The sequence below is a fragment of the Ursus americanus genome, chromosome 17 (genome assembly GCF_024610735.1).
Source record: "Ursus americanus isolate L20-20 chromosome 17, mUrsAme1.1.p, whole genome shotgun sequence".
Lineage (NCBI taxonomy): Eukaryota > Metazoa > Chordata > Mammalia > Carnivora > Ursidae > Ursus > Ursus americanus.
In genome coordinates this window covers 47,365,161-47,378,902 of record NC_142143.1, presented here as the reverse complement: position 1 = coordinate 47,378,902, position 13,742 = coordinate 47,365,161, and the positions used below count along the sequence as shown (strand labels likewise).

General features: G+C 34.8%; 1 protein-coding gene across 1 annotated transcript in view; it reads left to right on the top strand.

The window, feature by feature from the left end:
• CAND1 (cullin associated and neddylation dissociated 1) overlaps window positions 1–13,742 on the top strand; it is a 43,218-nt gene that overhangs the window by 15,966 nt on the left and 13,510 nt on the right. The window contains exons 3-7 of the mRNA XM_045789637.2: window positions 5,940–6,094; window positions 7,651–7,774; window positions 9,343–9,599; window positions 9,688–9,793; window positions 10,945–11,090. Of these exons, the coding sequence (XP_045645593.1) occupies window positions 5,940–6,094; window positions 7,651–7,774; window positions 9,343–9,599; window positions 9,688–9,793; window positions 10,945–11,090 (788 nt within the window). The remainder of the gene's footprint in view (window positions 1–5,939; window positions 6,095–7,650; window positions 7,775–9,342; window positions 9,600–9,687; window positions 9,794–10,944; window positions 11,091–13,742) is intronic.

Genomic DNA, 13,742 nt, shown 5'->3' with positions numbered 1-13,742 from the left:
GTGAGGTAGTATAACTTCTCTAGCTTCATTCTTCCTTTCCCAAGAGAATTTTGATTTTTTAGGGTTTTTTGTTTTGGGTTTGTTGTTGTTGTTTTTTTTTTTTTTTTTTGGTATTTCCCATTGTAAATTTTGGAATCAGTTTGTCAGTTTCAATTTTTTTTAAAAAAATAAGCTTGCTCAAATTTTGATTGGGATTGTGTTGAAGCTATGTAGCTTTTTGAAGAGAATCAACGTTTTAACAATACTGTCTTTCAACAGTGAACCATAGTATCTCATACTTACTTCATAGTCACAGTAGTTTTTGTTGATTCCTTGGGATTTTCTACCTAAATAGGGGTGATCAGTGAATATCCACCTATTTCAGTCCTGACTTTGGTAATTTGTGTTTTCTTTCTTTTTTCCTTCAATTTATCTAATTAGGGATTTACTAACTTATCAAAGAACTGACTTTAAGGTTTGTTAATTTTCTCTATTGTTTGTTGCCTTATTTCATTGATTTTTTCTCTTTTATTTTAATGCACCCTTTCTTCCTTTCTAATTCTTAAACAAAGGTATGTATTTTTCTCTAATTACTTCTTGAGCTACATTCTACAAACTCTGGTAATGTCATTCAGTTTGAAATACTTTTTTAAAGATTTTATTTTTAGGTAATCTCTACACCCAGCGTGGGGCTCAAACTCACAACCCTGATATCAGGAGTTGCATGCTCCACTGACTGAACGAGCCAGCCAGGTGCCCCTAGATTGAAATATTTTTAATTCTGTTGTGATTTTCCTTTGATCCATGGGTTATTTAGAAGGAATTTTCAAGTATTTGGAGGTTTATTTTTATTGCTATCTAATTTAATTCCATTTTGGTCAGAGAGCCATATTCTTTAAAATTTCAGAATGTTTTTGTTTGTTTTGTCTACTTGGGTTTGTTTTATGGTTCGGCATCTTGATAAGTGAATGTCCCATGTACACTCGGAAGAAAGTATATTCTGGGAAAAAAAATGTATATCCTGTGGTAGATGGGCATAATGTTTTAGAAATGTCAGGTCAAGGTAGTTGATAAAATTTGAATTTTATATTCTTTGTGATTTTTTTTTGTTGTTGCTGTTTTTGGTATTAAATACCCAAAGAAGACGAGTATTTAAGATTTCCAGCTATGTTTGTCAAATTTTGTTTTTCTCTTTAATAATGTCAGTTTTTGCTCCATGTATTTTATTTTATTTATTTATTTTTTTAAATAATACTTTTTTATTATATTATGCTCCATGTATTTTAAAACCTGATGACCTGGGGCGCCTAGGTGGCTCAGTCATTAAGCGTCTGCCTTCGGCTCAGGGCCTGATCCCAGAGTCCTGGGATCGAGCCCCCTGCATTGGGCTCCCTGCTCTGCTGGGAGCCTGCTTCTTCCTCTGCCATTCCCCCTGCTTGTGTTCCCTTTCTCGCTGGCTGTCTCTCTCTCTGTCAAATAAATAAAATCTTTAAAAAAAAAAATAAGTAAAACCTGATGACTAAATACATACATATTTGTCTTCCTGATGTTTGACTTTTTTATGAATATAAAATGTTTCTCTTTAAATATACCTTATCATCAAATATATTTTCTTTTATGTTAATATGGAAAAGTCACCCCAACTTTTTAAAGATTAGTGTTGCATAGCGTACCTTTTTTTATTTTTCAGTTATTCTGTATTTTTAAATGGTGTGCCTTATAGACAGTGAATAGTTAATTCTTGCTTTGATTCAGTTTCATAATTTTTGCCCTATAATAGGAGTGCTTATATAGTCCTTTGGCGTTTATTATAAATATTTGATACGGTTGGATTTAGGTGTATCATTCTTTTTGCTTTTGTTGTTGTTGTTGTGGTCCCCCCCAATGCCTTCTTTTGGGTTAATCAAATCTTTTATAGCAGCAGTTCTCAAAGTTTGATTCGGGGGGCCCTGGGACATCCTGTGACCCTGAAAGTGTCAAAATTTATCATGTGAATAATTATTTTCCCTTTGACTCTCGTTTTCTAATAAGTGCACAGTGTGATTTTCCAGAGGCCCCATGACGTGATCATCACAACAGACTGAATGCAAAATCAGATATGGAATCTGGTTTTTTTTAAGTGCAAACATATAAATCAGTGCTATTTTTCTCACTTTTTTTGAGAATATAGTTAATTTTTAAAAAATGTTTATGTTAACATGTGATAGGTTTATTTTTGTTACTTTTAATTTTTAATATGGTAAGCATTGACGGATATAGCCTACATAAAGAAAAGTTTTTGGGGTCTTCATTGATTTTTAAAGCATTAGAAGGGTTCCTGAAACCAAAAGGTTAGGAATCTGTTTTATATTTAATTTTGATTTCCTCTGTTAACTTTTTAGATACATCTCTTAGTGTTTTTTGAATTGTCACTCTAGGCTATGGATTGTAAATTGCATCTTAAATTCATGACAGTCTATTAAAAGTTAATATTGTACCACTTGATATAAATTATATAAACCTTGCAACATTTTTCCATTTACTTTCTTCCTGTCTTTATGCTACTATTTTTTAAATATATATTTGTATGTGTATCTGTAATACAGTATTATTTATAGTTTGAAGAAAAAATACTAGTGAAGTTCTCTGTACTACTTGTGCTTGAAGAAAAGTTTAATTAGAGGAAATAGATTTGTAGCGCTTAGGAAGGTGATTTCTGGGCACTTTTTAAGTACTTTGCAGGTTGATGGCAGTAAGTTACTGGATTTCACTTAGGTGATTTTTCTTGATAAAGGTGTACTGCTAACACTGATTATCAGCAATGATTAAAGCTCACCACTGAAAAATAGAAAGACCTCCTTGAGGAATCTGGGAAGAAGAAAGAGGACTAAAATTTAGTTTTATTTACATGAACAATATTAAGACCACCCTTTTTATTTTTTTAAGTTTACTTACTTATTTATAGTAATCTCTAAACCCAACATGGGGCTTGAACTCACAGCCCTGAGATCAAGAGTTGCATGCTCTCCATGTAGTCAGCCAGGCACTCCATGTAGTCTCTTAAATATAACCTTTTATGTATACACACATTTACATTTCTGGTGATCTTTGTAAATCTGAGTAACCATCTGGTTTAATTTTTCTTTAGCTTAAAGAGCTTTGTTTGGCAATTTTCTTGCAGTATAGGTTTGGTAGTGATACAGTTTCAGTTTTTATCATAAATTGTCTTTATTTTCAAGGGATAATTTCACTGGATTTGGAATTCTAGGTAGACCTTTTTCTGTTTTTAGTTACATCATTATCTGGTGTTCAAATTGTTGTTTTTCTAAAATACAGTTTTAGAGAGCTTATAGTCTTCATCTGCAGAAGGGTTGGTCCAACAAAGCTATTTTGCCGTTCCCACAATTTAGAACTCTTTAAATTCATTTTTTGGAATCCCTTTTATTTTTACTCCAAATTTTTTCATTGTGTCATGTTAGGTCTTTGCACATATGCCATGTCTCTTTGTCACTGCCGTTATTTTGGATTGGATTGTTCTTGGATTTCTCCAACCTTTCTGCTTATTTTTTCTTCCTTCTCTTAATTCCCCAAATTGCACTCCCTATGGCTTCTGCAGTCAAGGAGTTAGCAGTTTACTGAACATCTGTATTTGGTAAATATTGATCTGATATTTATCAAATGAAACTATTTTTATCCTGCCCCTTATGCTTGACAAAATGCATTGGCTCCCAGTTTTACCACATCACATTTAAATTTGCTGGCCTAACTTTAAAGGTTCTCCATAATGTTCCTGGGGCCTACCTTTCCTATTGTGTTTTATATGCCTTTTCTATCAAACAGTTATTTTCATCCCTCATTTTTTTAATCTTTTTTATTTAAATTGCTTAACATATAGTGTATCATTAGTTTCAGATGTGGAGTTTAGTAATTCATCAGTTGCATATAATACCCAGTGCTCATTACATCTCGGGTCCTTCTTAATGCCCATCACACAGTTACCCCATCCCCCCACCTGCTTCCCGTCCAGCAACGCTGTTTGTTTCCTATAGTTAAGAGTCTCTTATGGTTTGTCTCCCTCTCTGATTTCGTCTTACTCTATTTTTCCCTCCCTTCCCCTGTGATCCTCTGTTTTGTTTCTTAAATTCCATATATAAGTAAAACCATATATGATAGCTGTCTTTCTCTGATTGACTTATTCCACTCATCATAATACCTTCTAGTTCCATGCACGTCTATGTATATAGTAAAATTTCATCCTTTTTGATGGCTGAGTAATATTCTCTCTGTGTGTGTGTGTGTGTGTGTGTGTGTGTGTGTGTGTGTGTATGTATCTTCTTTATCCATTCATCTGTTGATGAACATCTGGGCTCTTTCCATAGTTTGGCTCTTTTGGACGTTGCTGCTATAAGCATTAGGGTGCAGGTGCCCCTTCGGATCACAATGCTTGTATCCTTTGGGTAAATACCTAGTAGTGCAATTGCTGGATTGTGGTGTAGCTCTATTTTTAACTTCTTGAAGAACCTCCATACTGTTTAGAGTGGCTGTACCAGCTTGCATTCCTACCAGCAGTGTTAAGAGTGTTCCTCTTTCTCTGCATCCTTGACAAACATTTGTCGTTTCCTGACTTGTTAATTTTAGCCATTCTGACTGGCGTGAGGTGGTATCTCACTGCGGTTTTGATTTGTGTTTCCCTGATGCTGAGTGATGTTGAGCATTTTTTCATGTGTCTTTTGGCCGTTTGTCTTTGGAGAAATGTCTGTTCATGTCTTCTGGCAGTTTCTTGACTGGATTATTTGGGGGTTTTTTGGGTGTTGAGTATGGTAAGTTCTTGATAGATCTTGGCTACTAGCCCTTTATCTGATAAGACATTTCCAGATATCTTCTCCCATTGCATAGGTTGTCTTTTAGTTTTGTCAACTGTTGGCCTTTGTTGTGCAAAAGCTTTTTATCTTGATGAAGTCCCTATAGTTCATTTTTGCTTTTGTTTCCCATTCCTCATTTTTAAAAAATATGCATTCTACTCATTCTGGTCTCTGATCTTTCCATTTGAAATGCTCTTCTTTTCTAACAATATCCCATAAGCCTAGTACCTAAATATCTGTCCCTTAGGTGCAGTCTTCTGTCCTCTAAATACTAACATTGAATTTAAGAGTTTTTAAAAAGAAATTGTGCAGAGTAGTGCATGCCTTCAATTCATTTCTAAAATAGCTTTGTGAATTCCTTAACCTCATCAACCAGTGGTAAATATTTGAAGATAGGGACCTTACTTTTCTTATTCAGTACAGTCTTGAATACAATGGCTCTTCAATAGAAATTCATGCACGAAACATCTGTGTGCTAAACTCTATGGGAAGAACATGAAGGAAGAACTTTTCTCCCTCCTCAATCAATGGACCTACATGCAAACCTATAATAATAGTACAAAACACTAATATGAAAGGACTGTCCGAGGTTCTTTGGGAACACAGAGTAGTACTAACTTGTTTGCTTTTTGCAACCAATGGTTCGATGCTTTTAAATTTTAAACAGGGAAATAAAAGGAATGCACATTCTTTTGGTTCAGAAGGTGGAGTTGGTGATAGAGGATAGGAGGAAGGCAGGGTCAGAGTTGGCAAAGTGACATATTGGATGGAATTGCTATTTCAGGTAAACCATAGGATCTTTGTTAGGAGCAGACTCCTAATTAGCCTTTTTAGTACTAAAAAATGTTTTGCGTATATGAAGGATTGGGAGGGGTAAAAGCATCTTAAGTTTCATGATACCATGGTGGAAATGAGTGGGGAAACACTGGAAACCAACTGCAGGGAGCTTCTCAATCCAAATTTGTTTTAAAACCTTATTCATATACTATCTGTGATACAGGTATAGTGCATTTACTTTGTGTTGATAGTTGCTAGGCAGAAAAAATTAATGCTTTTGTCTGTTTTTCTGTTTTTATATTTAATGTAAATTAAAATTTTTTTTTCTATTTTATATTACAGTCTTGGCCCCTTAGTGAGTAAAGTGAAAGAATACCAAGTAGAGACCATTGTAGATACCCTCTGCACTAACATGCTTTCTGATAAGGAACAACTTCGAGATATTTCAAGTATTGGCCTTAAAACAGTAATTGGAGAACTTCCTCCAGCTTCCAGTGGTAAGCAAGAGCACTTTTTTCTTCCTAGTTCCATTTTACATGGAGCTATTTTTCCTCCTGGCCAGGGAGGGAGAGCGGTGTCTATCAAAGGATCTTTGTAAGCATCTCTTTGAACAGATAAGGAGGGAAAAGTCCGGGAGTCTTATTTTTGCTTGAAAATAAATTCAGTTTTCAGTTTTAAATGAATATTATTTTGATTGAATTTAAGTATCTCGTAGGAATAGCAAGATGTTTTTATTGTTGTATGTACCATGACTAGTATCTTTATTAAGGCTGACTCTATAGCTTCTTTGGTAATTTAAATTTAAAACGGCAATTAATGAATTTGTCAATTAGATTTTGGCCTCTGACACAAATATTTAGGTAGTGCAAGTTTTAGAATTGATGTTGACTAATTGATTTAGCTGTCGGCTAAAATCAGCAGGCTAAAGTTATTGATGGTCTTATCTACAGATGGAGTGAAATTATTATCTATTTCATGGAAAGATGTAGACTGGTAGTAGTGTATGTAGTCTAAGTATATAGTTTTTACTCATTTACTTAACAAATATATATTAATCTTTTGCTATGCTAGCTGTCATGCTAGATGATACGTGTGTATTATTTCAGTTAATCCAAACGTCAGCCATATGGGAGGTCTTAATATTCCTAGTTTATTGATGAAGGAACTGAAATGCAGAGAGATTAGGTTAATGCACCCAAAGCTGTGATTACCTGTTTGGGTGAAGATTCAAATCCTCCATTATCTTTTAATCCAAAGCTGATGGTTTTCAACTGTTTCTTACCAGTGTTACTTTATTCTTATTATTTCAAAAAACATTTCTTATAACTGTATTGGTTATATTGGCATTTTTCTCATTTCTTTTCATTGAAACACGTTTGTTTTTAGCTGATTTCTGGTTCTAACAAGAATTCTGTTAACCATTCAGATTTGTTTCTTATTCCTTTTTTCTCCCATTTGCCAGTAACAAGACAAATCTACTTCAAAATAGTAATAACCTTGATTTTTGAGTTCTCTGGAACAGCATTTCTAGTTCATCATAATGAAGTTTTGGAATCTTTGGATTGGAATAGGAAGGATCTTAAAGGTTTACAGCTCTCTTTTTTAAGAGATCATGTTGTTAGAGCTCAGAATATATTTGGTTTTTAATTCACTGAAATTTTAAAAAGTCTAGGTTGCTAGTAAAGAGTATTCAAGTAGAAGAAAATTGATTTCTGCTTCCCAGTCTAGAGGTGCAAACACTGTAGGTACTACTGACTCCATAGTTAGCAGTCATGTCAGTATATAGAAGTAGTTGTCCAGTAGGGTCTGTTGAATCATTATTGTTTTGCCTGTGTCATGTATTCCTTCTGCAGTTATTATCTCTTATTCCTGTATAAGTCTAATAAATTATTTTGTTAAAAACAATTTTGAAATACTTGTTTTTCTGACATGGCTCTCTTAAGTCTCGATTATCATCAAGTTCAGAGTTGTTGATTATCTGGTAACCACCATGAATATAAGGTAGAGTCAGTATACTTGCCTTGAAATTATTCTTGGTTTATTATTCATGCAGGCTCTGCATTAGCTGCTAATGTATGTAAAAAGATTACTGGACGTCTTACCAGTGCAATAGCGAAGCAGGAAGATGTCTCTGTTCAGCTGGAAGCCTTGGATATTATGGCTGATATGTTGAGCAGGTAAACATGCCCGTCATTTGCATTATTTGTAATACAAAAATTATGTGCGTTTATTAAAAACACCTTTTGATAAATATAATTTGGTCTAAAATTGTCCATGTTTAAATTGTGGCTCTTTTATAAATATGTGGGTAGTGGTAAGGGGAGAAATAAGCTAATTATATTTATCACATAATATTGCACAGCAGGCATTTTTTTGTAGTTTTGAAAAGTAATAAAATTTGTGACTTGAATATTTCCGCACGGTTTTTGTTTTGCTTTACTCTTATATTTTGATTACAGTGATTTCTCTGTTAAATAAGAGATGTGCTGGTAGGAGTCGCAAATTTTCCAGTTAAAATAATGGTGTAAATTTCAGCAACCATGATTATACTGCATGTTTGGGGAGGAGGGAGCTTGGCTTTATACATTTGTTCCTTGTTTGCTTTCCCCTGAAAGTCAAACTTGGGAAGATAGGAAGATATAAACAACTCTAAGGGGGAGAATACCTTAAAAGACCTGTCAGTTTCCGTTTATCCCTAATTCTCAAAATCATTATATGTCTTCATTGTTTATGTATTATTTGTGCCTGATTCACTGCAGCTTGAAAATAATGAGTGCCTTCATATGGTACATATTTATAGTAAAAGGTAAGAGCTGTCATCCTGGCACACACAAGAACTTATACTTTACTATAGGAGATAAGAACAAAAATGGGATTAAATACTGAGACTGTGTGTTCTGGGGTTTAAAATGGAAGATTCCAAGAAAGTTTGTTATGGAAAGAATGACATTTGAATTTAGTTTTGAAGAATGGGTAGGGCACAGGTGTCTCTGCCCAGGCTTAGAATATATCAGCATAAACATCTTGTATTCTCATTTTCCAGAATATATAGAATGAATAGAAAAGTAGTAGGAAATCATTTTCATAGGTTGTGGTCATGTTGAAGAGGGTGAGGAATTTATACTTAAAATTCATAGGTAGTAAATATTCAGGTAGACTTTTTGTCCTGTGTGTTACTGGATCAGTTTCAGGGTCCTGGCACATAGATGTTTAACTGCTATTGACTCCCTGAACTGCACATGTGAAATGATTGGGAAGAGAGGGTTGGACCAACAGGATCAATGCAACTTAGTACATAGATAGGTTCAGGAAAGACCATAGGGAGAGGAGGCAGTCAAGAGGTTTTGAGATTTTAAGGGTTAAGAACTTCTAGAAAGCTATCATAGAGAAAAAGCTATTAATAGAGAAAACACTTCAGAGATCTGGGAATGGGAAAAGTGACAAGACCATTGGTTTTTTGATGTATTCTCAAGCTTGTTGGTTGAATATCTTATAGATGGGGATATGGTTCTAGATTCTAGAAGTGAAATTGGGGATACAGATTTCAAAACTGCCTTTACTTAACTTTTCAGTTGGGTTGGCAGGGAGAGTAAGAATTTAGTTTTACTTTAATTCTGAATTTGGATTAGTGTCATCTAAATGTTTACTCTTTGAATACATTGAGGTCAGAGGCTGGACATTTCAGTAGTGCCCAGACATCTTGAATTGATTTATGGTTTTCTTTCTTTTTTTATTTTATTTTAAGGCAAGGAGGACTTCTTGTTAATTTCCATCCTTCAATTCTGACCTGTCTGCTCCCCCAGTTGACCAGCCCTAGACTTGCAGTGAGGAAAAGAACCATTATTGCTCTTGGCCATCTGGTTATGAGCTGTGGAAATATAGTTTTTGTAGATCTGATTGAACATCTGTTGTCAGAATTGTCCAAAAATGATTCCATGTCAACAACAAGAACCTACATACAGTGTATTGCTGCAATTAGTAGGCAAGCTGGTCATAGAATAGGTAAGAAATGTTTAAATAGTTCAAAATTTTCTTTAATTAAAAAAAAAAAAAAAAAGAATGTTTTTAAGAACCAGTATGTTTTTCTTAGGTGAATATCTTGAAAAGATAATTCCTTTGGTGGTAAAATTTTGTAATGTAGATGACGATGAATTAAGAGAGTACTGCATTCAAGCCTTTGAGTCATTTGTGAGAAGGTAAGTTTTTAGGATCTCTATATTCAAATAAAATTTTCCCTTAAGAAGAGAGTAATAATTAAGATCTAGAGTAGGTGGGAGAAATGGGTTATTTTACTGACAGCCAGGATGAGTCTTGGTTTCAGATGTGTTTGATTAGATTAAATTTTTATTAAACAGTAATTGATAACCAGTGCAGTATTTGAAGTAGATGTGATCTTATATTTGAAAATATGGTCCTTATATTTATTTTGAAATGTTTTCTTCTCATTGTTAGGACTTGAAAGAATTTGGAAAGGTATTTATGGTTGTCTTTTGGTTTAATTTAATAATGTAGTTACTATCTTAAAGAGCATCAGGGTAAATTAATTACCTGGCCAAAAATATATAGTGAATTTTATATCTTTCCAACATTTTTTTCGAAGTTTGTCACATCCATTTTGCTAGGGCAGTGAATCTCAATTTGGAAACCTTGATTCTAGTAAGAAAATCCTTGTTTATGTGTTAGGCAGGCCATACTGGCTGAGGAGCAGATTTTTTTGCCTTTGGCTAGAATTGACAGTCTGGTAGAGCATAGTGTCTTGAGACTTCACCGGTTGGTATCTGCAGTAATCCCTTGCTCCACTCATGGTTTTAAGAAGAAGCTTTATGGTCACACCAAATTTTTAAAATCAAACTGTGGGATTCGTTTCTGTTCTTTTAATTGAGAAACATAAATTATTCCATTATTGTGGGGCATTTCTGTGTTCTGTCTCTTAGCATATAGCTAGAAGACCAAGCCTAGAAGTATGTGCACTGGCATTTTCACAAACAGTCCTAGTTGCTGAAGAGCACATTCGCTTGGACTTGGTCTTCTAGTCTTAGGTTGAGAAGATAGAGCATATACAGATTTCTCTCTGTACTACCCCCCCATTAACCATGATATATCAGTTATTGTAAGAACCATCCTGACTTCAGAGATGTTAAAATGGGAATTGTTCATCTCAAAATTAAGTGTAATTTGAAAAGTAAATATTTTTAAAATATTTGGAGTCATTGGTATTGAAAGGCTGAGAACCACTTTTCCTATGCCGTGTTAAAGGGAAGAAAAAAATCTGGTAACAAAACATGTCAGATAGTGAATCAAGAAGAGCAGTACAGATATTCAAGGCAGCTTTTACTTTCTTCTTCAGATGTCCTAAGGAAGTATATCCTCATGTTTCTACTATTATAAATATTTGTCTTAAATATCTTACCTATGATCCAAATTATAATTATGATGATGAAGATGAAGATGAAAATGCCATGGATGCAGATGGTGGTGACGATGATGACCAAGGTATTTCAGATTAAATAGAAGGAATTTGTTAAATTTTTGTGAAAGACCCAGTGTTATAGATGGAGATGATCCTTTCCTAGTGAAAGGGGAAATGACCTCAATATTCAACTATAGCAACTTGATTAGATAAATTATAGGGCATCCATGTATTGAACTGCTGTGCCACATTTTCAGAATCTAGAAAAATACTAAAGCAGTTATTAATAAGTTGAGTGGAAAAAGTAGATAACAAAATTATGTCCCAGTTTTATTTTTTTAAATACACAGAAAAAAAAAATTTACTAGTACATTTAAAACTGCTAGCCAAGAGAATTTTGTTCTTTATTCAGATTTTCTGCAAAGGGTTTTTATAAGGAGGGAAATGAATGTTATTTTATTTTTATTTTTTTCTGTAAGGAGCTTTTTTTTTTTTTTAATTATGTTAGTCACCATACAGTACATCCCTAGTTTTTGACGTAAAGTTCCATGATTCATTACTTGTGTATAAGACCCAGTGCACCATGCAATACGTGCCCTCCTCAATATCCATCGCCAGCCTCTTCCATTCCTCCACTCCCCTCCCCTCTGAAGCCCTCAGTTTGTTTCTCAGAGTCCATAGTCTCTCATGCTTCATTCCCCCTTCTGATTACCCCCCCTTCTTCTTCCCTTTCTTCTACCAATCTTCCTACTTCTTATGTTCCATAAATGAGTGAAACCATATGATAGTTGTCTTTCTCTGCTTGACTTATTTCGCTTAGCATTATCTCCTCCAGTCCCGTCCATGTTGCAGCAAATGTTGAGAACTAGTTCTTTTTGATAGCTGAGTAATATTCCATTGTATATATGGACCATATCTTTTTTTTTTTTAATGATTTTTTATTATATTATGTTAGTCACCATACAGTACATCCCCAGTTTCCGATGTAAGGCTCAATGATTCATTAGTTGCGTATAACACCCAGTGCACCATGCTATACGTGCCCTCCTTACTACCCATCACCAGCCTATCCCATTCCCCCACCCCCCTCCCCTCTGAGGCCCTCAGTTTGTTTCTCATAGTCCATAGTCTCTCATGTTTCATTCCCCCTCCTGATTACCCCCCCTTTCTTTATCCCTTTCTTCCCCTACTGATCATCCTAGTTCTTATGTTCCATAGATGAGAGAAATCATATGATAGTTGTCTTTCTCTGCTTGACTTATTTCACTTAGCATATCTCCTCCAGTGCCGTCCATGTTGCAGCAAATGTTGAGAACTCGTTCTTTCTGATAGCTGAGTAATATTCCATTGTATATATGGACCACAACTTCTTAATCCAGTCATCTGTTGAAGGGCATCTCAGCTCCTTCCACGATTTAGCTATTGTGGACAATGCTGCTATAAGCATTGGGGTGCATATGGCCCTTCTCTTCACTACGTCTGTATCTTTGGGGTAAATACCCAGTAGTGCAGTGGCTGGATCATATGGTAGCTCAATTTTTAACCTTTTAAGGGACCTCCACACTGTTTTCCAGAGTGGCTGTACCAACTTGCATTCCCACCAACAATGTAGGAGGGATCCCCTTTCTCCACATCCTCTCCAACATTTGTTGTTTCCTGCCTTGTCAGTTTTTGCCATTCTGACTGGCGTAAGGTGGTATCTTAGTGTGGTTTTGACTTGAATTTCCCTGATGGCTAATGATTTTGAACATTTTTTCATGTGTCTGTTAGCCATTTGTATGTCTTCATTGGAAAAGTGTCTATTCACATCTTCTGCACATTTTTTGATTTGTTTATTTGTTTCTCGTGTATTGAGTTTGAGAAGTTCTTTGTAGATCTCGGATACCAGTCTTTTATCTGTAGTGTCATTTGCAAATATCTTCTCCCATTCCGTGGGTTGCCTCTTAGTTTTTTTGACTGTTTCCTTGGCTGTGCAGAAGCTTTTTATCTTGATGAAGTCCCACAAGTTCATTTTTGCTTTTGTTTCTCTTGCCTTTGTAGAGGAAATGAATGTTATTTTAAAACTGTATGGTAGATATACATATTCAGCGGTTTGGTTGGGTTTATGCATACTTTGATGAAAAATCCTAAATATTGTTTGAGGCTCCATTTAACTTTCATGAATCATCTAAACATTTCTGAGGCTCCTAAGATTGATGTCATGCTATGATTTGTAGTATTTACTCTGGAAAGGAATAGCACTTTCAAGGACATAGAGGTTGCTTGTGTTTAGTTGTTTCTGCTTGTATTAAAAGAATCATAGTGGAGATAATTAAATGGGTAAGTTACAAGGTATGTGGGTTGGTGGATTTCCTGATATTTTTCATCCTTTTAAATTTGATTCTTTGAATGAATTTACATTCCTCCAAAGTCTATAATTTCATTTATCTTTTAAAAAGAAAACAAACTACAAAAAATCCCTCTTAACCTGATATTATAGTCTGGCAGCTACTGCCCGGTTTCTCCTACAGCAGAACTCAAAAGAATGCTCTCCAATTCCTTTTTCTCCTTCTGTCATGAATCCAGTCTTTCAGTGATTGAAGGATCACCACTGACCTCCGATATTTGCCTATTAGATCAGCAGCATTTCTTTATTTAATTTCCAGGATACCACACTCTCCTGGTATTAGTCCTGTTTTGTGATGATATTAGTCCTATTTTTGTGATGACTCCTTCTTGGTCTCTCTACTGGTTGC